Source organism: Uranotaenia lowii, chromosome 1 (genome assembly GCF_029784155.1).
Source record: "Uranotaenia lowii strain MFRU-FL chromosome 1, ASM2978415v1, whole genome shotgun sequence".
NCBI lineage: Eukaryota > Metazoa > Arthropoda > Insecta > Diptera > Culicidae > Uranotaenia > Uranotaenia lowii.
In genome coordinates this window covers 148063475-148085657 of record NC_073691.1, presented here as the reverse complement: position 1 = coordinate 148085657, position 22183 = coordinate 148063475, and the positions used below count along the sequence as shown (strand labels likewise).

At 38.5% G+C, this 22183-nt stretch overlaps 1 protein-coding gene across 3 annotated transcripts in view; it reads left to right on the top strand.

The window, feature by feature from the left end:
- LOC129740461 (diacylglycerol kinase theta) overlaps positions 1-22183 on the top strand; it is a 102554-nt gene that overhangs the window by 49133 nt on the left and 31238 nt on the right. For 2 of the 3 annotated variants that reach the window (XM_055732144.1, XM_055732146.1), the window contains 4 exons: positions 20226-20712; positions 20779-21008; positions 21079-21227; positions 21291-21563. In XM_055732144.1, coding sequence (XP_055588119.1) covers positions 20226-20712; positions 20779-21008; positions 21079-21227; positions 21291-21563 — 1139 coding nt within the window. The remainder of the gene's footprint in view (positions 1-20225; positions 20713-20778; positions 21009-21078; positions 21228-21290; positions 21564-22183) is intronic. The other variant, XM_055732145.1, reaches the window with a different exon arrangement.

Genomic DNA, 22183 nt, shown 5'->3' with positions numbered 1-22183 from the left:
TTTTTAGATTTTTTTTAAATATTTTATCAATTTAATGAAAATTTGAAGTATGGTTATGATTAATATTGTTTTTTTTATAAAGGTTTTGTAAAATCAATTGAGAACAATTTAAAATAAGTAAAATCACGTAAAAAAATCTCATTGTTATTTAAAAACAACCTTTGATCATCAGATCTTTGTTATAATGTAACAATTATAAGATAGATGTTAAGATTAAATCTTTGTTTTCAAGATGTGGATTCAATCGAAAACTGTCTAATTTCAACGTATAAATTTCAACCGTCAACCTTTTTTTAATGCAGATTTTTAAGGTATAGTTTTTAAAGATATTCGCAAAGAAAGTGCACACTGATACAAAATCATTAATTAATTAACACTTTAAATGTTAACTACCAAGACTAAGCGTAATCAAACTTCACAGTTGTGAAATGTTTATTAAATTTAAACACTTTTTCATTCACTGCAGTGCACAATATGCGTGATTCTACGACGTTTCTTTGTACGAGAAATGTATGCGTTGAGTTCAAAAATCATTTTTTTATATATTACCGGCCTTTCCCTCATGAATATAAGATCCCGATGTTTCCCCGCTCTTCCCGAATTGCTAACAATTCTGAAATAAATGACTATAGATTGTAAAGTTTAAGGAATTTAGAATTTAAGGAAATAATATGTTTTATATAGGGAAACATAATCCATAAATTACTTTCCCGGTTTTGATTTGAAATTCCCGGTTTTTTCCCGGTCCTATTTTGAATTCCCGGTTTTTTCCCGGTTTTCCCGGGTTGCTGGCCACCCTGTTATTGCAAAGCAAATTTAACAGTTAATAGACCCCCATTTTTGTCGTTTGATACAAATATTGAAATCATAAATCAATTAACCGTCCGAACTCCAATAAACAGTGTATATATTTCGACTCAATCGTTGCAGATCAGTGGCCTCTTTTCCGAATTTTGATCTCTAAAACCGATTGCCTTTCCTTCAAAACTCCCGTGGGCAAATTTTCAAACCAATCCATTGCACAATAACGTTAATATCACAAAAAAACAGTACATAGCTAATATGGACGTCCTCTTTGGCTGACCCCTGACCCAAAATTGAATAATTGGAATAAATGGCCTTAATAACTTCTATGTGAAAATTTTCATCTCCATCTGATGTATAATAATGTCAATATCACAAAAAAAAACTGAAAAGGTAATATGGATGACCCCTTATGTCGGTCCCTTACACAAAATTTGATACCCGAAATCGTTTGCACATCATTCAGAATTCTCGTGTACCAATTTTCTGAATCTGAATCCGATGTTTAATCACGTCAATATCGCAAAAATAGCGAACACTTAATATGGACGACCCCTTTGACTTGCCGCTTATACAAAATTTGATACCTGCAATTGATTGCGTGTCCCTTAAAAATATCCGAGCGCAAATTTTCTTTTCAATCCGATAAATAATAACGTCTATATCACTATATCACAAAAATATTGAAAAGTTGATATGGACGACCCCTTTTGCCGACCCCTTACACTGAATTCATTCAAAACTCTCGTGTACCAATTTTCATCTGAATCCGATGTATAATAACGTCAGTATAACAAAAATAGCGAACAGTGAATATGGACGCCCCCTTTGGCTGGCCCCTTACACGAAATCGATTGTCCGTCTCTAAAACCATCCGAGCACAAATTTTTATCTCAATCCGATGTACACTAACGTCAATATCACAAAAATATTGAAAAGTTAATATGGATGACCCCTTTTGCCGACCCCTGACCCAAAATTCAATACCTGAAATCGATTTCCCGTCTCTCAAAACCCCCGTGTGCAAATTTTTATCACGATCCGATGAAAATTAACGTAAAAAACGCGAAAACAATCTTTGTCTTGTATGGACGACCCCCTTCAGAAGGGGTCTTCCGAAAATCTGAAAACATTTTTCATCATTCCTGGTCCTCATGAGCATCCATGCCGAATTTCAGCTCTCTAGCTCTTAAGATGGCTGAGTCTATAGAGGACAAACAAACAAACAAACAAACAAACAAACAAACAAACCCACAGAAATTGCTTTTTATATATTTAGACTAGCTGACCCAGTGTGCTTAGCAACACCTTCTAAAAAATTTGAACTTTTTTCAGCACATCAAATAAGAATTTCTAATTTGTTTATTAATTCCTTTTGACATATGTACATGGTTCATGTATGAAAAAAAAAAACTACATATAAAGAAATTTCCCGGTTTTGATTCTGAATTGCAGGATTTTCCCGGCTCGCAGGCCACCCTGTAAACCGAAGTAGAATCTTGTGACCTGGCACACGGATTTTATTGGGTCCAGAAGAAAATTTTAAAATTGCATCCACTGTAAGAAACAGAGAAAGGACCAAATGGCAAAATTGTATTTTTTTACGTAATTTTATAATATTTGCATATCACTGTTTTTGATACAGCAGCATAAAGTTGATTTAATTTATCATTAGGCGGCATCCATAAATTACGTAACGCAAAAAATGCCCTTTTTTAACCCCCTCCCCCCCGTATGTCACAAATCGTAACGCTTCGGCATACCCCCCTATGAAAATTACGTAACGCTGATAATAACCCCCCCCCCCTCTTCTCATGTTTTAAAAATCTGATTTTCGAAGGTAAGAAAAGATTTTAACATAAAATTTTTAACGTTCTTCAAAACGGAATTGATATGTATCTAAATCGCTTCTTAGTACTCACTAGCTGACCCGGTGTGCTTTGCTACACCTTCCAAAATCAAATGATTTTTTTTCAAAAATTATACAAATTTTTATTGTTTTATTGGCATTATAACATAATTCATAAGCAACCGCTATAAAATGGAAGCTGCAGCTGGAGTTTCGAATTGCAACACAAAGATAACTTAAACTAATATTCTATATCTTGTTCTATAAATTTGTGTAAAAGATCTGATAATTTTGATCTGTCTGGAGGGTCTCAAATTAATCGTACCCAAACAATCTAACTTATAAAATATGACTGTTTTTGCTTGATATTCTCTGGATTTATGCTAAAAACTTATAAGAGAGCCTCCCCTCTCCTTCCCTTCACCCCCTGCTGAATGGAGGTCGTGGTCTTTAATAATCATACCCATTTTTTCGTGTCCAATCCTCTATATATCAAATTATAACTTAATTGGTTAATAAGTTTTTAAGCTTTACAACATAATTTAAAAGGAGCCTTCTTTCTTCCCCTCTTTACACTGTAAAACGTAAGGGTCTATAACATTCGTAGAAATCTATCTCGTAACCAAGTACCTTTCCATGCCATACTTATTTCCATTTGTTGGTTTTGTTTGCATAAATTGAGAACTTATGCTAACAAAAGTGTATTGGGCTCAACTCCCTCCTCCTAGGTACCTACTCACTGAAAGGAGGATGGTGTGTCAGATATTCATAGAATCATAGCAAAATGATTTTCCATGTTATGTTTTGCCCATTTCTCGGATTTAATAAAAAGAAAAGTTAAATGTAAGCCTTCTCTTCCCTTCCTATATTCCCAATTCTATCATCCTACTGCAAGAAAGGTATTGCTTCACAAAGAAAAAGTATTTCTCGTACTCAAATTCTTTTCGATGCCAAATTTAGTTTCATTTGCTCAATTAATTCTCGAATTATGCAAAAAAATTGTATGGAAGCCCCCCTATATATCTTTCCACTGAAAAAAGTTGGGGCTTAAATTTATAATAGAAATATTTCTCGTATCCAAAAACCCTCACATGTCAAATATGGTTCAATTTGCTCGATCAACTCTCCAGTTATACTGAAAACTGTAATAGAGCTCTCCTCCCCCTTTTCATCCACATCTTTGAAGGAGTGAGGGATTCCAAATATTCATAGAAGCATTTCTCGTACCCAAATATCGTTCCATGCCAAATTTGGTTCCATTTGCTGTTGTAGTTCTTGAGTTATGCAGTAAAAATTGTATGAAATTGTATGAAAACTGAAAGAAGGAGGGTCCTTTCTCCCCTCTGGAAGAAGGAAGGGGTCTCAAACAATCATTAGAACATGTCACGTTCCCAAATACCCGCCCATGCCAAATTTGGTTCAATTTGCTTAATTAATTTTTGAGTTATGTAAAAAATTATAAAAAAGGCCCCCTCCCCCCTTTATATCTACCTACTGGAAAGAGGGAGGAGTCTCAAATAATCATAGAAATATTTTTCGTATCCAAATACCATCCCATGCCAAATTTGGTTCCATTTGCTTTAATAGGTTTTGAGTTATGTAAAAAAAATATGAAAGAGGACCCTCCCCCTTTATACTGGAAAGAGGGAGGGGTCTCAAATAATCATTGAAGTATTTTTCGTATCAAAATACCTTCCCGTGCCAAATTTGGTTCCAATATCTTGATTAGTTTTCGAGTTATATGAAAAATTGTAAGATAGCCCCCCTCCCCCCTTCCTATCACCCCACTGAGAGGAGGGAGGGATACCTGATATTCATAGAAATATTCCTCGTTCCCAAATACCACCCCATGCCAAATTTGATACCATTTGCTTGATGGGTTCTCGAGTTATGCAAAAAATTGTCTTTTGTTTGGGAGGCCCCTCCCCCCCTTCATGAGAGAGGGAGGGGTCTCAAACCATAATAGGAACCTTCCCCTACCTCCAATACCCCCACCTGCCAAGTTTCACGCAAATCGGTTCAGTAGTTTCCGAGTCTATAGGGAACAGACAGACAGACAGACAGACAGACAGACAGACAGAAATTCATTTTTATATATATAGATTGATGGTAACTTTCTGATAAAATAAAATGATAGTCTATATGCGAGTTGCTCTGTGCTTGTTAACTAATGGCCTAACTTGTTAACTTTATTTTGTTAAAGGAGCATAGCTTGTTATGCCGAATATACTCCCATTTAGTAATATTCGTCGGAATAATCAAAATTGATTTTTTTAAATCAATTGAGAAAAAATAGTAAAATTTCCGTCTTAAGGTTGAATTAAGTTCTTGGGGGTAAATGTTGCTAGCATTCGGTTTTCTAATGGTTATTTCACGGATATTCAATACACATTTTAAGGAGTCTCTCTCAAAATCTTTAAAGAGGAAAAGTTACAAACTATAGTTTCAATCATGTTGAAGCCTACAAATTTTAAGCTTATTTTGGTTTGCTTATCATTTTGCAAAAATGGCATGATATCAAAACAGCAGCGATAAGACTAAAATTTTCTAGGAAAAAATCGTTACGTAACGATGAGCCTACCTCCCCCCCTCCCCCATGTCACAATTCGTAACGCTCGAGTTTACTCCTTCCCCCCCCTAGGAGCGTGTGTATATTTTTGAGTCAATCGAACACAAAAGTGGAGCTGTAGCTAACAGGAAAATCAAATTTTGGCTATCTTTCAGTCTAGGGATTCAATCGAACAACTTTGATTTGGAAATGCCCAACCTTTCGACCATTTTTTGGTGGTCTTTGAGAAAGACGTCGGGCATTTCAAAAGCTAAGTTGTTGGATTGAATCCCTAGAGCGAAAGATAGCCAAAATTACTATAGAACATCAATCACGGTCGAAAACATAAATTTAAAGGAAACAAAGTTTTTCAAAATACAAAAAATAAGTTCTTAGATAGCCTCTGCTTCTTTGTCAAACAACGTAACTCTCATATTTTTTTTATTTCAAACACTAGCAATCACTTTTTTGCTCTGTATGAAAATCGATCAGTTAAAATTTGAAAAAATCTTATTACTATTTTATTATAAAATAGTAATAAAATTTTCATGAATTCTCCAATTACCATTAGTATAGAAAGTCCGTTGTTACTTTATAAACCTTATAAGTTCCAGTCTGCATATTGGGAAGTCATTCGCAAATGATTTGATTTTAAAAGCTATCGAAAAGTTCATGGAATCTCAGCTCCCGGATTGAAATTTTTGGGTGAATGCAGAAAAATGCAATCAACGGATAAACGCATAGTCGATGAATCTTTTAAGCCTAGAAGGTTCGGAAGAAACTATTGGCTGTAAAGTGGTCAGCCTCACAACGAAAAAGAGTTTATGCTACTAGGCTATTGCTGAAGGATATCAATTTTTCGAAGCTGGAAGTCACTATAAGTAATCTACTTTTCGGACGAAAATTTTTCGAAAGCACTCACGAGACTGAACTGGTTAGCTAGGGAAAGAATGACTTTGGTAAAAGCCATCATGCGTTTGATGAAATAGCTCTCGCCGAATTTGCCTGGCCTTCATTTAGGTGGATAACTTTTTCGAGAATGATTTAAATCTTTTTTGTTAGTTAAAACGCGTAGATGCACAATGGCAATAAATAAGGAATATTGCTTTGAAATTCAAAGCTATGAAACCGGAACGGAAGAGCATTCAAAAAATTGGAAGACAACAGGCACACACATGATCACAGGCACTTCTAAGTCCGTTAATGATCGAATTTATTCGTTTCAAGCAAAGATAAAGTTGTATTATTAATATGCTCAGTAATTTTTCTTAACCTTTCATTATTTCAACCAATTCGGAAAAAGGCTAGCTCTGAAATAAGGTGAAAAAATAAATCTGATTTTTAATAGGCGAAATCTTTATGTTCCTCAATATTGACGGAAATGAAAGTTTAGGACTGGGTGAACGATTTTATTTATTAATTATACAACTTTATCTTTGCTTGAAACGAATAAATTCGATCATTAACGGACTTAGAACTGCCTGTGATCCTGGGTGTGCCTGTTGTCTTCCGAAATTTTGAATGCTCTTCCGATCCGTGTTCGCAGCTTTGAATTTCTTAGTAATAGTTAAATAATTAATTAGGAAAAAATTTAATCTTAACGAAAAACAACTCCAATATTACGTTTTCCTACGAACAAAATAAATTTTAAACATTCTCGAAAAAGTATCAACCGGAATGAAGGCCGGGCAAATTCGGCTAGAGCTATTTCATCAAACGCATGATGGCTTTTACCAAAGTCATTTTCCCTAGCTAACCAGTTCAGTCTCGTGAGTGCTTTCGAAAAATTTTCGTCCGAAAAGTTAATTACTGATAGTGACTTCCAGCTTTGAAAAATGGATATCCTTCAACAATAGCCTAGTAGCATAAACTCTTTTTCGTTGTGAGGCTGACCACTTTGCAGCCAATAGTTTCTTCCGAACCTTCTAGGCTTAAAAGATTCATCGACTATGCGTTTATCCGTTGATGTCATTTTTATTCATTCGCCCAAAAATTTTAATCCGGGAGCTAATATTCTATGAACTTTTCGATAGCTTTTAAAATCAAACCTATTGCGAATCACTTTCCAATATGCAGACTGGAACTTATAAGGTAAATAAAGTAACAACGGACTTTCTATAACAGGGCCGTAGGAAGAGTAATTTATTTGAAGCTTTTTTTAAATTTGTGTACTGAATCCTGATATTAAGTTAAAAATTATAAATAATTTCGAAGAAAATATGAGTAAAATAATTAAAATCAACCTTATGTAAAAGAAAAATGTCTATTTCAAATAATATCACCGAAACAAAAGATGCTGCTCAAAATGTTATGAAATATGAAAATTTTCTTGAACACAATGTTTTTTTTTTTCAAATTGATAGGGCAATTACTGATTCAGTAAAAGAATCTTTTTATTCCAATAACACCATCAAGAGTTCAAATTTTGATTTAAGCTACTTTTCTGCATATTTCGTCTTATATTTCAGATGTAAATTAATACTCGATATTTTTAGTATTATATAGTCAATGACTTAACTATGAATTACGTAAAAATATTATCAGCGATGGATTTTGTTCGATTTAAGTTCTACCGGGGGGCTGTGAAGCTGCCAATTCGCTTGCTACAAATAGATGAAAAATTTTGTCGAATTCCGACATGTTTTAGTAAATTCGGAAAACGTTGCTGCGAATTTTTGAAAAACCGCTTCAAAAGCATATCAATCGATTGTAGAGATTATAATCTATCATTGGGTATATAAAAAGTGGGCAGGTTTGATCAAAAGTTTTGAGAAATCACGATAAGGAAATGAGAAACGCGCGCATCATAACAACCGGGTACGAAAAATACGATTTTTTTTGTTTTAATTCACATATGACGAATAACAGTAATATTTGAGATACTATGTATATTCATTCAGTGAAAATGATGATCATGTTATCAAAATAAAACTGAAATTAGAATTTGGGACAATATTTTTGGATCTCTCGAGAACTTATAATCCAAATTTAATAGCAAAGTGTATTTGACTAGATCTATTTTCTACGATTGTTCAAAGCTTCTACCTCCTTTCACTGATTCGATAGGGAGGGGGAAGGAGAGCTCTCATACAATTTTTTTAATAACTCGATTGCTTATCTTGCAAATGGTAACAAATTGAGAAGAGTATTTAAATTCTAGATGATGAATTTTTGATTATTTGGTTCCCCTCACGGGATGGAAAGAGAAGAGAGGTGCCGTACGTCTGTTTTGACAAATTCCAGAGCTCATCAAATAAATTTAACCAAATTTTGCAGGGGAAAGTATAAGAATACGAGAAATGATTCTATGGTTATTAAGAACCCTTTTCATCTTCCAGTGGGGTTAAGAGATGGGAAAATAGTTCCGCACAATTTTTTGTATTACTTGAGAGCTTATCCAACAAATGGAAAAATATTTGAAAGAAAAAGTATTCGAGTACAAAAAATGTTTCTATTTTTTTTCAAAGAAAAAATCCATACAGTACAGAGCCAGGAATGGGGAAGCTTTTATCGCATAGTTTTAAAAACTTTTCAAGCAATAAAAACCATATTTTACATGAGAAGTTTTTTTTAAGATTCACGACCCATCCTTTTTTCAGAGGAGAAACGGGAAAAAGGAAAGTATGTAAAGCTTGAAAACTTATCAAGAAAATAGAGCCAAATGTGAAATGTGATGTTATTTAATTACGAAAAATGTTGTTATGGCAGTTCGTGGACCCTCCTCACATTGCTGGGGAGAAAAGCAAATAAAATCGAGTACTTAATATCAGATTTCAAAACAATCATTGAAATACATGTGATGTGAAAGCTCTCATTGTAAAGATATCGAAAATTTATTTATAATGAAACTATGTTCACACAATTTATTGATTTTTAAAAGGTGCAGCAAAGCACACCGGGTCAGCTAGTGGTTTATAAAATGCATTTTTCTCAGTGTATGATTGTGAAATATTTTTTTAAAAATTCAATCATTTTTCTAAAACTCTACCCTAGACTACATTCGTGTAGGATTTGTAATTTTAGCGCTAAAAACTTTCATAAAAAATTGGCCTAAAAAGTTTGGCCCTTTTCATAGGTTAGTCTAGATAATTTTTGGGAAAACTAAGTATGCCAAGTACCTTAACTAAGCGAGGACTATACACACACAAAGTTTCATTCAGTGCTGAGAGGGTCATGCCAGATACTGTGTCGAGTTGGCGCGAAATCCGTCACCTATTAATAGCTATTATGTATGCAAATCAGTTCAGTAGATGTTTGAATGTTATAGTCCAAATTTTAATGCCGGTGGACTCAATTGGAAGCTCCCTCTTCGCAAAGTTTAGCTCTTTTAGAAATGGGACAGTTTAAATTCAAAATCCACGCATTTTTCAGATATTAACGATACCTACCTACCTAAGGGTCCAGCGCCGATTGACCGGCGCATAGGGCTGAGATAAAAGATCTCCACTGCTGGCGATCCGAAGCCAGCGTCTTCACTTGCTGCCAGCCGAGGTTCTCGTCAACTGTGCGGATTTCAGCGGCTAGACTTCGCCGCCACGAGCTTTTGGGCCTGCCTCTTCTTCGATGCCCATCTGGATTCCAGTCAAGCGCCTCTCTGCAAATCTCGTTTTCATCTCTTCGCAGCGTGTGCCCAATCCATCTCCACTTACGTTCCCGAATCTCGATTTCTAGCGCCTTTTGATGACACCGGCGATGAAGTTCAACGTTTGAGGTCCAGTTGCCAGGCCACCAAGCGCGGATGATGTTCCGCAGGCAGCGATTCACAAAAACTTGCAGTTTTCGCGTCGTCACCGCATATGTGCACCAAGTTTCACACCCGTACAGCAATACGGATTTGACGTTTGAGTTGAAGATTCGGATCTTAGTTCGTAGAGAGATCTGGCGTGACCGCCAGATGTTTCGGAGACTCGCAAACGCAAATCGGGCTTTTCTGATCCGGGTCTCGATGTCCTTCTTGGTCCCACCATCAGGCGTAATCTGGCTACCAAGATACTGGAAGCACTCCACTGTCTCAACCTGTTGTCCAGCTACCACGAAATTGGAACGATTTTCTGTATTGATTTCCATCGACTTGGTCTTTCCGACATTGATTTTGAGACCTGCTGCCTTGGAGCTTTCGGTGAGGTCGTCGAGTTTGCTCTGCATGTCTTGTTGTGTTTGGGCGAGCAAAACAATATCGTCTGCCAGGTCAAGGTCGTTCAGTTGCTCCATGGTTGAAGGATTCCACGGCAATCCTCGGTTTGGTCTACAGTCAATCGATCCAGTCAAGATCTCATCCATTACGATGAGAAAAAGCAGCGGTGACAAAATACATCCTTGTCTCACTCCAGCAGTTACCGGGATTGGTTCGGACAAGACACCGTCGTGCAAGACCTTGCACGAAAATGCCTCGTACTGTGCTTCGATGAGATGGACTAGTTTCTCTGGGACCCCTCGTCGTCTAAGAGCAGCCCAGATGTTTCCTGGTTCAGTCGGTCAAATGCTTTTTCGAAATCAACGAACACCAGCAGAAGAGAGTCCTGGAATTCGTTGATTTGTTCCAGTATTATTCGTAGCGTTGTGATGTGGTCCACACATGATCGTCCGGATCGGAATCCAGCTTGTTGCCGTCGGAGTGTAGCGTCGATTTTCTCCTGGATCCTGTTCAGGATCACTTTGCAGAGTACTTTGAGGGTTGTACAGATCAAAGTTATGCCACGCCAGTTACCGCACTCTGTAAGGTCTCCTTTCTTTGGGACCTTTACGAGGATACCCTGCATCCAGTCGGCCGGGAATGTTGCAGTATCCCAAATGTCAGCGAATAGACGGCGCAACATTTGTGCTGACAAGGCAGGGTCGGCTTAGAGCATTTCAGCAGGAATGCAATCGATTCCAGGCGCTTTGTTGGATTTCATGTCCTTGATTGCCGCTTCTATTTCAGCCAGCGAGGGCGCTTCCGAGTTGACGCCATTAATGCGACTTACTGTGGGCGCCTCGAGCTGCGGGTTCTGTTGGCCATTGCTATTTGTAACTCGAAAAAGTTGATCAAAATGCTCAGTCCAACGCTTGAGCTGATCTGTTCGATCTGTCAGCAGCTGACCTGCTCGGTTTTTCAGCGGCATTCTTGCATTAGTCCTTGCACCACTAAGGCGGCGAGAAATCTATATATATAAAAAGCAATTTCTGTATGTTTGTTTGTTTGTTTGTTTGTTTGTTTGTCCTCTATAGACTCAGCCGTCTCAAGAGCTAGAGAGCTGAAATTTGCCATGGATGCTCATTAGGACCAGGAAGGATGAAAAATGTTTTCAGATTTTCGGATAACCCCTTCTGAAGAGGGTCGTCCATACAAGAAAAATAATGTTTTCGCGATATTGACGTTATTTTTCGTCGGATTATGTTGAAAATTTGCACATGAGAGTTTTTAAAGACGAGCAATCGATTTAGGGTGTTTAATTTTGTGTAAAGGGGTCGTCCATATTAACTGTTCGCTATTTTTGCGATATGGACGTTATTATACATCGTATTCAGATGAAAATTGGAACACGATAGTCTTAAGAGACGTGCAATCGATTTGAGGTATCAAATTTAGTGTAAGGGGCCGGCAAAAGGGGTCGTCCATATTAGCTTTTCAATATATTAGTGATAATGACGTTTTTATACATTGGATTGGGATGAAACTTTGCTATTAGGAGTTATTAGGGACAAACAATAGATTTCACTTATCCAAATTAAAGTAAGGGGTCGGCCAAAGGGGTCGTCCATGTTAACTCTTCACTGTTAATGGGATATTGTCGTTATTATACATCGGATTCAGACGAAAATTGGTACACGAGGTTTTTGAGAGATGAGCAAGGGACGGACAATCGATCTCAGATGTCAAATATTTTGCCAGGGGTCGACGAAAGGGGTCGTCCATATAAATTAATTTTTCACTATTTTTAGCAATATTGACGTTATTATACAATGGATTGTTTTGAAAATTTGGACACGGGAGTTTTGAGAGAGGGCGATCGATTTCAGATATCAAAGTTTATATAAGAGCCCCTGAAAGGTGTTTAGCTTTTTGGCAATAATTGCGTTGTTATGCAATGATTTAGTCGAAATTTCTACACGTGGTTTTTGATTCCTGATTTCATATTTAGTAGCAGACGACAGACGAAGTGATCGTCCAATATTTTTGCAATTATTACTTAACAATGAATCTGGAAAATGCTTGGCAATTGACTTTCATACAAACTGTTCATGACATATTCCAAGTTGAAAGCGAAACAGAGTTCGTATGGGATCAGCTAGTATCATATAATAATCGGATATCTCCAATGGCGGCGGCTCTTTCTCCCTCTTCGGCTAGGGAGTTTGTCCAGGCTCTCTTGTCTCGTCTACAAGCTCGTTTAACTGCCTTTTCCAGCTCCGCATATCGTAAGCGGGCGGCTGCTTTGGCTGACCCGGTACATGCCTGCTCAATTCCGACTTTTGCCTTTCTCCGATCATCGATCATCCTCCAGGTTTCATCCGACATCCATTCACTTCGTCTTCCACAAACTTTACCGAGAGTACCATGGCTCGTCGTGATAAAGGCATTCTTGATTCCACACCACTGTTCTTTGACTGTTCCGTCTGTCGGCAGCTCCGAGGCTCGGGATTCTAGCTGTTCAACGTATGCCCTTTTCACCTCTGGATTCTCCAACCGGCGGACGTCGTATCGACACCCGACTTTCTCCTCGCGCCGTTGGACACGCGCAACTCTCAGTCGTATCTCGCCAAGGACGAGGTGATGGTCAGATGCAATGTCTGCGCTACGTTTGTTGCGGACATCAAGAAGGCTCCTTCTCCATTTTCGGCTGATGCAGATGTGGTCAATTTGATTTTCTGTTCGGCCATCTCGGGATACCCAAGTGACCTTATGTGCTGGTCGATGGGGGAAGAGCGATCCACCGATCACCATGTTGTTGTTGCCACAAAATTCTACAAACAGCTCTCCGTTTTCGCTCATCTGTCCTAGGATATTAACGATGCAAGATAATAATAATTGTGACAGTTTCCTTCAAAATCCATCATTATTAAATTGATAGCTGACAAAACCGTTGATTATTTGAAGAATTACTGTGTGTGAGTGGTGGAAAAGTATGCAAACACTGTTAAAAATGTCCACAAAGTTAAAATCAAGCATTTGGAGTGAAACACAAGATCGGCAACTACGGTTAAGGGTCATCAGGGAAGTCAAGTCTCATAACAGAATTTTAATTTTTAAATAAGCGAAATACTAAGTGTAGATCACTGAAATGTCCAACAATTTTTTCTCCGATAAGCTGAAAGTGTTACCTAGTTATGAGTTATTCAAACTTAACCTCAAACAACAATTTTTTCCTGATTCCAGAATTTCAAACAAATTCCCGCCTTTGAATCGTGGCAAGGTCCCTAGCATATTAAAGTATGTGTTTGCTGGTTGTTTTTTTAATATAATGATTTAGCAAGCTTTTGTTCTTGTGAAAAAAGCAACAATTTTCAAAACAAAAACTTTGGTTTTTTGCTGTTTTTAAAAGCCTAAAAAGAGTATTCTTGTATGTACCCATCGCAACCTACGATCTATACTAACAGATTATACTTTAAATTCAATCTCATTATGTTTTTACTTTGTTATTGTCAGATTTTGCTAGCAGACATTCCATTAAAACCGCTTTTAAGTGGCTTAAAAATAATCAAGTTTTGTAGATTTTGAAACAGCTGTATCTACTAAATTGCCCTCAGTTTCTTTTAAAACAGAAGTGTTGGACCAAAAAGTAACATAAATTTAAGGAGGAGGATGTAGCCACCTAAAATACAGATTTGACGAAGTAAAAAAAACTGATCAATTTCATGACTGAAACAAGTATTCGCCGGTCGATGGGAGATACCAAGAAAAAATAGAATTTTTTCTTACAAAAAACGATAAATATTTCTTTTAATTTTTTTTCATGAATGATCATAAGATTACCTTCATTTCTATCACAGAAAGTATTTCGAAAAAACGAATAGTATTTGAGATATTCTTAACTGTCCCATTTCTAAATGAACTAAGCTTAATACTGTACAGAAATTTTGGGATTCATATAGGTATTTACCTAAAGTCTCAAGACTCAATTGGAAGCTCCCACGTTGTACCCATGATTTTTAATCAAATTCAATAAAATATTTCCAACTGCCCTCCAACGATCACTGGTTAATTGCCATCAGCGGCAGATTATTCCACCTCATTTCAATATATGTACTAGTATTTATAGCAACAAACCGAATTAGCGCCATCGTTTTCCCGAGGATATGCGACGATGACAGTGGAAAATAAAACTCGTCCGGTTTCCGAGCAAGGCTTGCTGCGAATTTATCATTGCAGTAGGCGATAGAAGCGCTGCCGAATTTGGGTGATGGTTTTGCATCAGTGCAAGTGGGATGCAGCTAAAATTTCACCCAACTTTTGACAGATCCTAAGGGTTTTTTCAATTTTTGGGTTCTCAAAAGTTCAAATTTCAAAACATTATTTTCGAATGCAGCTTTGTTTCAGTGTGAATTATGCAAGGATAAATTCCGAAAATCTGTTGATAAATATTATCAAAAGCTACCGAGTGGGTTTTTGGGCAGTTCACGAAAGGATATTTGCGTTTTGCAAATGCGAAAATTTATCGAAAGCCCAAAACCCTTTGTTGAGAAGCTTTTAAATTTGTCAAAACGAAGTTGGTGTACCCACTAATTGGAAACCATTGTTCCTCTGATATGGATCTGTTTATCTATTTTGGAAAACATTCCGGCATTTGATATTTTACCTTGTTGAACAATTTTCCAAATATTGTTGCGAAAAACTAAAAGACTAAAATAGACAAAGATGTGCCATATCCCGATTGGAATTTCGATACCTGCAAGCAAATGTATTGTTGTCATTTTCATTCGAAACTATGCTTCAATTTTTATTTGGATTTAGCGACAATTTAGACGAGCAAATGACTGCTCGGCTTTTGTCATCAATTACATAATAAGCGAGTAAGTAGGAAGATATGAGAATAAAATATGCATAACTTTTGTCCCTTTAGCCAAAATAAAATCAACACGAAGTTTGAACGACGGTAGTTTTGGCTAAAGCAGTTTTTAAGCATTAAATATTATTCAAAAGGGAATCAGTTCGTGTCTTTTTGTTTACTCTTGGGTCCAAAAGACCAATCACTCTGGCCCATTGCGAGAGTGTTGAATTTAAAAACACATTCCATTTGAAAATAATAAACAATACATTCCCACAAACCTTAAAAAATCTGTAAAATATATAAACAGTGTTCATGATGTGTTTTTATTGAATTCAAGGGCAAATATTTTGGAAAACTTAAATCAGTTGATATGGAAGAACCCCGTCCCTGACTCAAAACCAAAAGTGTTTAGCAAGATAATTCGTATAATCCCGAAAAGAAGTGTAAAACATCAATTGGGCGTCCCATAAATACGAATTTTCTATCGATACAATTTCTCTTTCAATTGACTCAAATTTCAATGTCTAGGATTAAATAATCATACTCATACCCGTGTGATTTTCTTTGTCCGAATTTTTTCGTAAAAACATCGCAAAAAATAAATCTAACATCATGTGCTAAACTGCATTTCATTCTGATGCATAATCACTCAAAATTTGATACAAATAAATCCAGGAAAACAAAAAATTTTGTCAGTTTTTTGCAATTTTCAGTTTTTACCGAGAAGGGTGATACGGTCAAAATTTGGTCAATATCAACTTGACGTATTTCTTTCAATTTTGCATTTAAAAAACCTGAACACCCCTCATTTTGAAGGTGTGTGTATTTGAATGGTGCTCCTATTTTGATTTTGGAATTCACTCTTCAGTTGTCAAAATGCCGTCCAAGGAAGAAGAGCAGCGTATCCAAATTTTGCTCGCGCATCGCGAAAATCCGAGCTACTCGCACGCAAAGCTGGGAAAATCACTAAAAGTTGCCAAATCAACCGTTACAAATGTAATTAAAGTGTTTGGGGAACTTTTGCCGACAGCCAGGAAGTCTGGATCGGGGGGAAATCGAAAACCGGAAGCCGCTGAGACGACAAAGAGAGTTGCCGGTAGTTTCAAGCCAAACCCTAACCTCTCTCTCCGAGATGCCGCAACTAAGCTGGGTGTATCGTCTACAACCGTGCATCGAGCCAAAAAACGAGCCGGACTATCGACTTACAAGAAGGTAGTGACTCCAAATCGAGATGATAAACAAAATACGACGGCCAAAGCGCAATCCCGGAGGCTGTACACGACGATGCTGACGAAGTTTGACTGCGTGGTAATGGACGACGAAACCTACGTCAAAGCCGACTACAAGGAGCTTCCGGGACAGGAGTTTTATACGGCAAAAGGAAGGGGAAAGGTAGCAGATATTTTCAAGCACATGAAACTGTCAAAGTTCGCGAAGAAATATCTGGTTTGGCAAGCCACCTGTGGCTTGAAAAGCAGCATTTTCATAGCTTCCGGACTGTCAACCAAGAAATTTAGGTTAAAGAGTGTTTGAATAAACGTCTGCTGCCTTTCCTGAAGAAACACGATTGTTCCGTACTGTTTTGGCCGGATTTGGCATCTTGCCATTACGGTAAAAAGGCCATGGAATGGTACGCCGCCAACAACGTGCAGGTGGTTCCCAAAGACAAGAACCCTCCCAACACGCCAGAGCTCCGCCCAATTGAGAAATACTGGGCTATTGTCAAGCGGAACCTAAAGAAGACCAAAAAAACTGCTAAGGACGAGCAGCAGTTCAAGGCAAACTGGCTTTTTGCGACGAAGAGGGTGGACAAGGTGGCTGTACAAAATCTGATGGCAGGGGTTAAGCGTAAGGCCCGGCAATTCGGATTTGGAAAAGCGGAAGCCTAACTGAATATTTTTCCTGAATTTTATACTAATTAAACTTGAAAAGAAATTTAATTTGATTTTATAAATAAACGATTTCACCGATTTACACGCGTTTTTGACCAAATTTTGACCGTATCACCCTTCACTCAGAACTAGAACGTTAAACAAGTGATTAATCAGTTATCATAATCAGTAGTACTCAATTTGATTCTCTGTTTAAAATGTCCCAATACTATGAACAGGGGTCCGGCAATTGAAGTGTTATATTGGAACTAAATGATAATTTGATCAAAACAAACGCCGAAGAAGTTTGAGGCACATACAGTATGATCAATCAAAAAATGAGAAAATCTGCCCTCAAGGTTCAAAAACACTTTGCTTGATGATAACATGATTTAAAAATGTTTCATTTTTACAGGCATATAGATAAAAATATTCAGAAATAATCACTCGATGTGCCTAGTTTCAACTGCTCTCTCCAGCAAGATTGCCGAAATCACAGAAAAAATCTATAATTTCACAGAATTTGAGGCAAATTTTCATCACAGATTCTGTGTCACAGAACACAGAAATTTGGAAAAATTCAAAGATTTCAAAGATTTTTTAAAAATTTGTACGTATTTCGAAAATTACATTTTTTTGTGACAAAATAAATTTTGGATTTTTAACTTTGTTTTTGGAAAAAAAAAAACATAATAAGATTGGAAATGTTTATTGATACGAAAGAGATACACCCAAAATAATCTACACGTAGCTGCTCCGTGAAAAACTACATGAATTTTATCCAATTGATTTTCACATAATTTATACGAATAAAATAAGTAAAAACGCTCCGCTAATAAGAATTTTTGCTTGGTGAAAATCACGTGCAACTTACGTGAATTTTTAGTAAGTTCAATGATGATGAAAGTTACGTTAAACATGTTTAGTATAGAAATGATATTTGGATCTTTTCTATTATTTATCTATTCTATTTATCTATATCCATTTATCTATTATTTGGATTTTTTTCTATTATTCTATTATTTATAGGCAAGCGCAAAGCACCATTTGATCACAGAACAAATTGTAGCACTGCGACTTGAGCGCTCAAAGCGTTTCCTGTCTGAGTTAAAGCAAAAGCAGCAATTCGGCAAAGGCTTGATTCAGTTCGCATTCACCTCGGTTTCCTTCGTTCGTAGATGACAAATCTAGCGTAACATTCATAAGGGCGAAACTAGCAGTTAGCTCGAAACGAGAAAAACGCGTTTGAAATTTCGGAACATCTAATCAAATCGTATTTGAAAAATCGACCACTTTTTGTTAAAAAAAATCAAGAAATGTGCATTGTATTAACTTATTGTTCGTTGATTATCAAGAACTTTAACTTTTTTCACTAAATTTTAGAGTTTTGCCTTTTTGTGTTTTAGATTCCATTTACGCCTGTAAGTTTCGCCCAATTGATCGGTTGTGTGTTCTTCTTCTTCGTGAGCTAATGGCGTAGTCCTGCTGAAAAACAACCTAGTAAAATCGAATTGGGAGAATGTCAACGACTCGACAGCATGCCGCAGAACTAGTCCCGATACGTACATTGGTTAATCTCCACCTCTTCAATGTGTTCGGTTGATCTTCACTAGGGAGGTGAGGCTATCACGGGTGATTCCGGCCAAGACCTTCAACGATGCAGGTTTCTGTCGCCTGGTGGCTGGACTAAGATCGTGATCTTTCTGGCAACCAAAATCTATCGTTCTGCTGGGCCTTCACTCTTATTAGCCGTTCTTGTGTTTATAACACTTACTTACTTACTTAATGTTCCCGCGAAAGACCTCCACTGTTGACGATCCGGAGCCAGCGTCTTCACTTGGTCCCAGTTAAGATTCTCGTCGACAGTTCGGATTTCGGCGGCTAGGCTTCGCCGCCACGAGTTTCTGAGCCTGCCTCTACTTCGATGTCCCTCTGGATTCCATTCAAGCACCTCCCTGCAAATCTCGTTCTCATCTCTTCGCAGCGTGTGCCCAATCCATCTCCACTTGCGTTCCCGAATCTCGATTTTTAGCGCCCTTTGATGACACCGGCGATGTAGTTCCTCATTTGAGATCCAGTTACCACCGAGTTGATACTCCGCAGGCAGCGATTCACAAAAACTTGCAGTTTTTGCGTCGTCACCGCATATGTGCATCAAGTTTCACACCCATACAACAATACGGATTGGATGTTTGAGTAGAAGATTCGGATTTTCGTTCGTATAGAGATCTGACGTGACCGCCAGATGTTCCGGAAACTCGCAAACGCAAATTGGGCCTTTCTGATCTGGGTTTCGATGGCTTTCCTGGTACCACCATAATGCGTGATCTGGCTACCAAGATACTGGAAGCACTCCACTTTCTCAACTTGTTGCCCAGCTACCACGAAATTGGAACGATTTTCTGTGTTGATTTCCATCGACTTGGTCTTTCCGACATTGATTTTGAGACCTGATGCCTTGGAGCTTACGGAGAGGTCGTCGAGTTTGCTCTGCACGTCTTGTTGTCTTTGGGCGAGCAAAAACAATATTATCAGCCAGGTGAAGGTCGTTTAGCTGATCTATTGTCGAACGATTCCACAGCAATCCTCGGTTTGGTCTACAGCCAACCCATACAACCATCTGGTGGGTATTTCGAATTCGCAGCACAAATATACCTACGTGTAAACATATCGTATATAATGCAGCAAAACCAGTATATACGTATTATTTTAGAGGCCATATAGGTACATTAGCACACATATTCTTGATTTGGATTGTATTGTCGTAATAAAACCATGCAATGTATTTAAATACGATAAAGAATATGCATGGGCCGCACATTGTAGATGCAGATATACGAAAATGTGTTTAAATGACATTCTATACGATATAATCTGTAAAATAAAATACGACTTCTGATTGTCTGGGAATCGATCCAGTCAAGATGTCATCCATAACGATGAGAAAAAGCAGCGTTGATAAAATACATCCTTGTCTCACTCCAGCAGTTACCGGGATTGGATCAGACAAGACACCGTCGTGCAAGATCTTGCACGAATATGCCTCGTACTGTGCTTCGATGAGATGTACTAGTTTCTCTGGCACTCCTCGTCGTCTAAGAGCAGTCCAGATGTTACTCTGAAAGCCTCACTCTTTTTAAAGTAAAAAAAATTAAACAATCTATTTTTTCTTCCTCTCATTGTAGCGATCGGGAGAACGATCACGGCTTCGTGAGAGTCTACCCCGGCAAGCTCCAGGTGGAGAACCCGTACGTGAACGTCCCGGTCGACAACGATACCACAGTGAAGGATCTGATCAGCGAATCGCTGAAGAAGTTCGGACTGCAGGGGCACCAGATTGAGGACTACCGCTGCTCGGAGATACTGCTGGACCGGGGCGTCACCGAGCGGGTCCTGTCCTGGAACGAGCGGCCCTGGGAGATCATGAAGCAGCTCGGGAAGGACTCGATCCGGCAGATGGAGGTGATGCGGTTCTACCTGCAGCTGAAGCAGGACCCGCACGGACCCAATCTGGCGCTGTTCGTCGGGAATCTACCTCCGGGCCTGTCGCAACGGAACTACGAGCACATACTGACTGAATTCCTAGGTTTCGAGAACAAGTTCAGTAGTATCGGCCCGATCTACTACGAGTACGGATCGCTAGTGATAACCTACGAAAACGCATCCAAAGCTGTAAGATAGACCTTGAAATAGTTATATAATCACAGTTGTAAGGAAATTTTGTTTTTCCATTCACAGGTTCGTGCATTCCAAGCCTTGAGGGAATCCAAGTATGAAGAGAAACATCTGCTAGTGTTGCTGTTACCGAACATCGAGCCGAAGATGGTCCCCGCTGGAGTCCAACCGTTGCTAGTATTTGTCAACGTCAAATCTGGCGGATGTCAAGGATTAGAGCTTATTAGTAGTTTTCGTAAATTATTAAATCCATATCAAGTATTTGATTTGGATAATGGTGGACCACTGCCTGGGTAAGGATGGCGGAATACATTCCGGGTCTTTTGTGTACCAATCTCTAATCTTTAATTTTGCCTATTGCAGACTGTATGTATTCAGACACATTCAGGATTATAAAATTTTAGTTTGCGGAGGCGATGGCACGATTGGGTGGGTGCTTCAATGTTTGGACAACGTCGGTCAGGATTCCGAGTGCTCCAGTCCACCGTGCGCGATTGTACCCCTGGGAACCGGTAAGACCATTCAGAGTGTAAGCGTCCGGGGTTCAGTACTTTAAGTCCTTTCTCCCACACCAGGTAACGATTTGGCCCGGGTGCTCCGTTGGGGTGCCGGCTATACCGGCGGTGAAGATCCGCTGAATCTGCTCCGGGACGTCATCGACGCTGAGGAGATCCGGCTGGACCGGTGGACCGTTGTGTTCCATCCGGAGGACAAACCGGAAGATGCCGCTCCGAAACCGCCGGCCAACTCAGCGGGTAAGAAGAAGAAAATTCAACAACAACAACAACTTCTACTGACTCAACATCATCATCATCCCGCGACAGCGTTCAGCGCGAGTCCGACGCAAGGTTTTTAATTCGGCATTCGATGGCAGTGTTTCTACTTTTCCCGATACACACATCCTTTTACGCAAACAGACCTAGAAGCGCGCATAAACTCACACTCACACACACACAGACTGTTGCACGATAAAAACAAACACTACAACAAAACTCCCACTAACACTGTGTCATTTTCGAATCACACTTTTAAACGCATAGAGCTAGAATCCGTGTGTGGTAACCAAAAATTCCTTTACCTGGCAGCGTGTTAGATAGTAGATAAACCTTCGCAACTTGTATAGATAATACCGTATTCGTTTTCGGTACTCGAGAGTGTTGTACCATCCCGGCCAAACAGGAGCATAAATCGAGTTTAGCCCTCTTCTATAGTTGGTGTGCGTGAAATCGATAGTGCCAACTGTAAATATCAAGCTGTGAAAATTCATCACCAGCTGATTTTTGTTTTCGCTTCCATACAATTTGTTCACTTCGGGAAGCACGACCTGTCAAAATTCACGATAGTTTTGGTGAGGGCACAAGCAACACTGAATATTTTCAGAGTGCGCCACCATCCACTTATGGTCCGGGCTTTTCCAATGAAATCCGGGCAACCGGGTCGGACCGAACTTTTCCCAAATTTTATATTA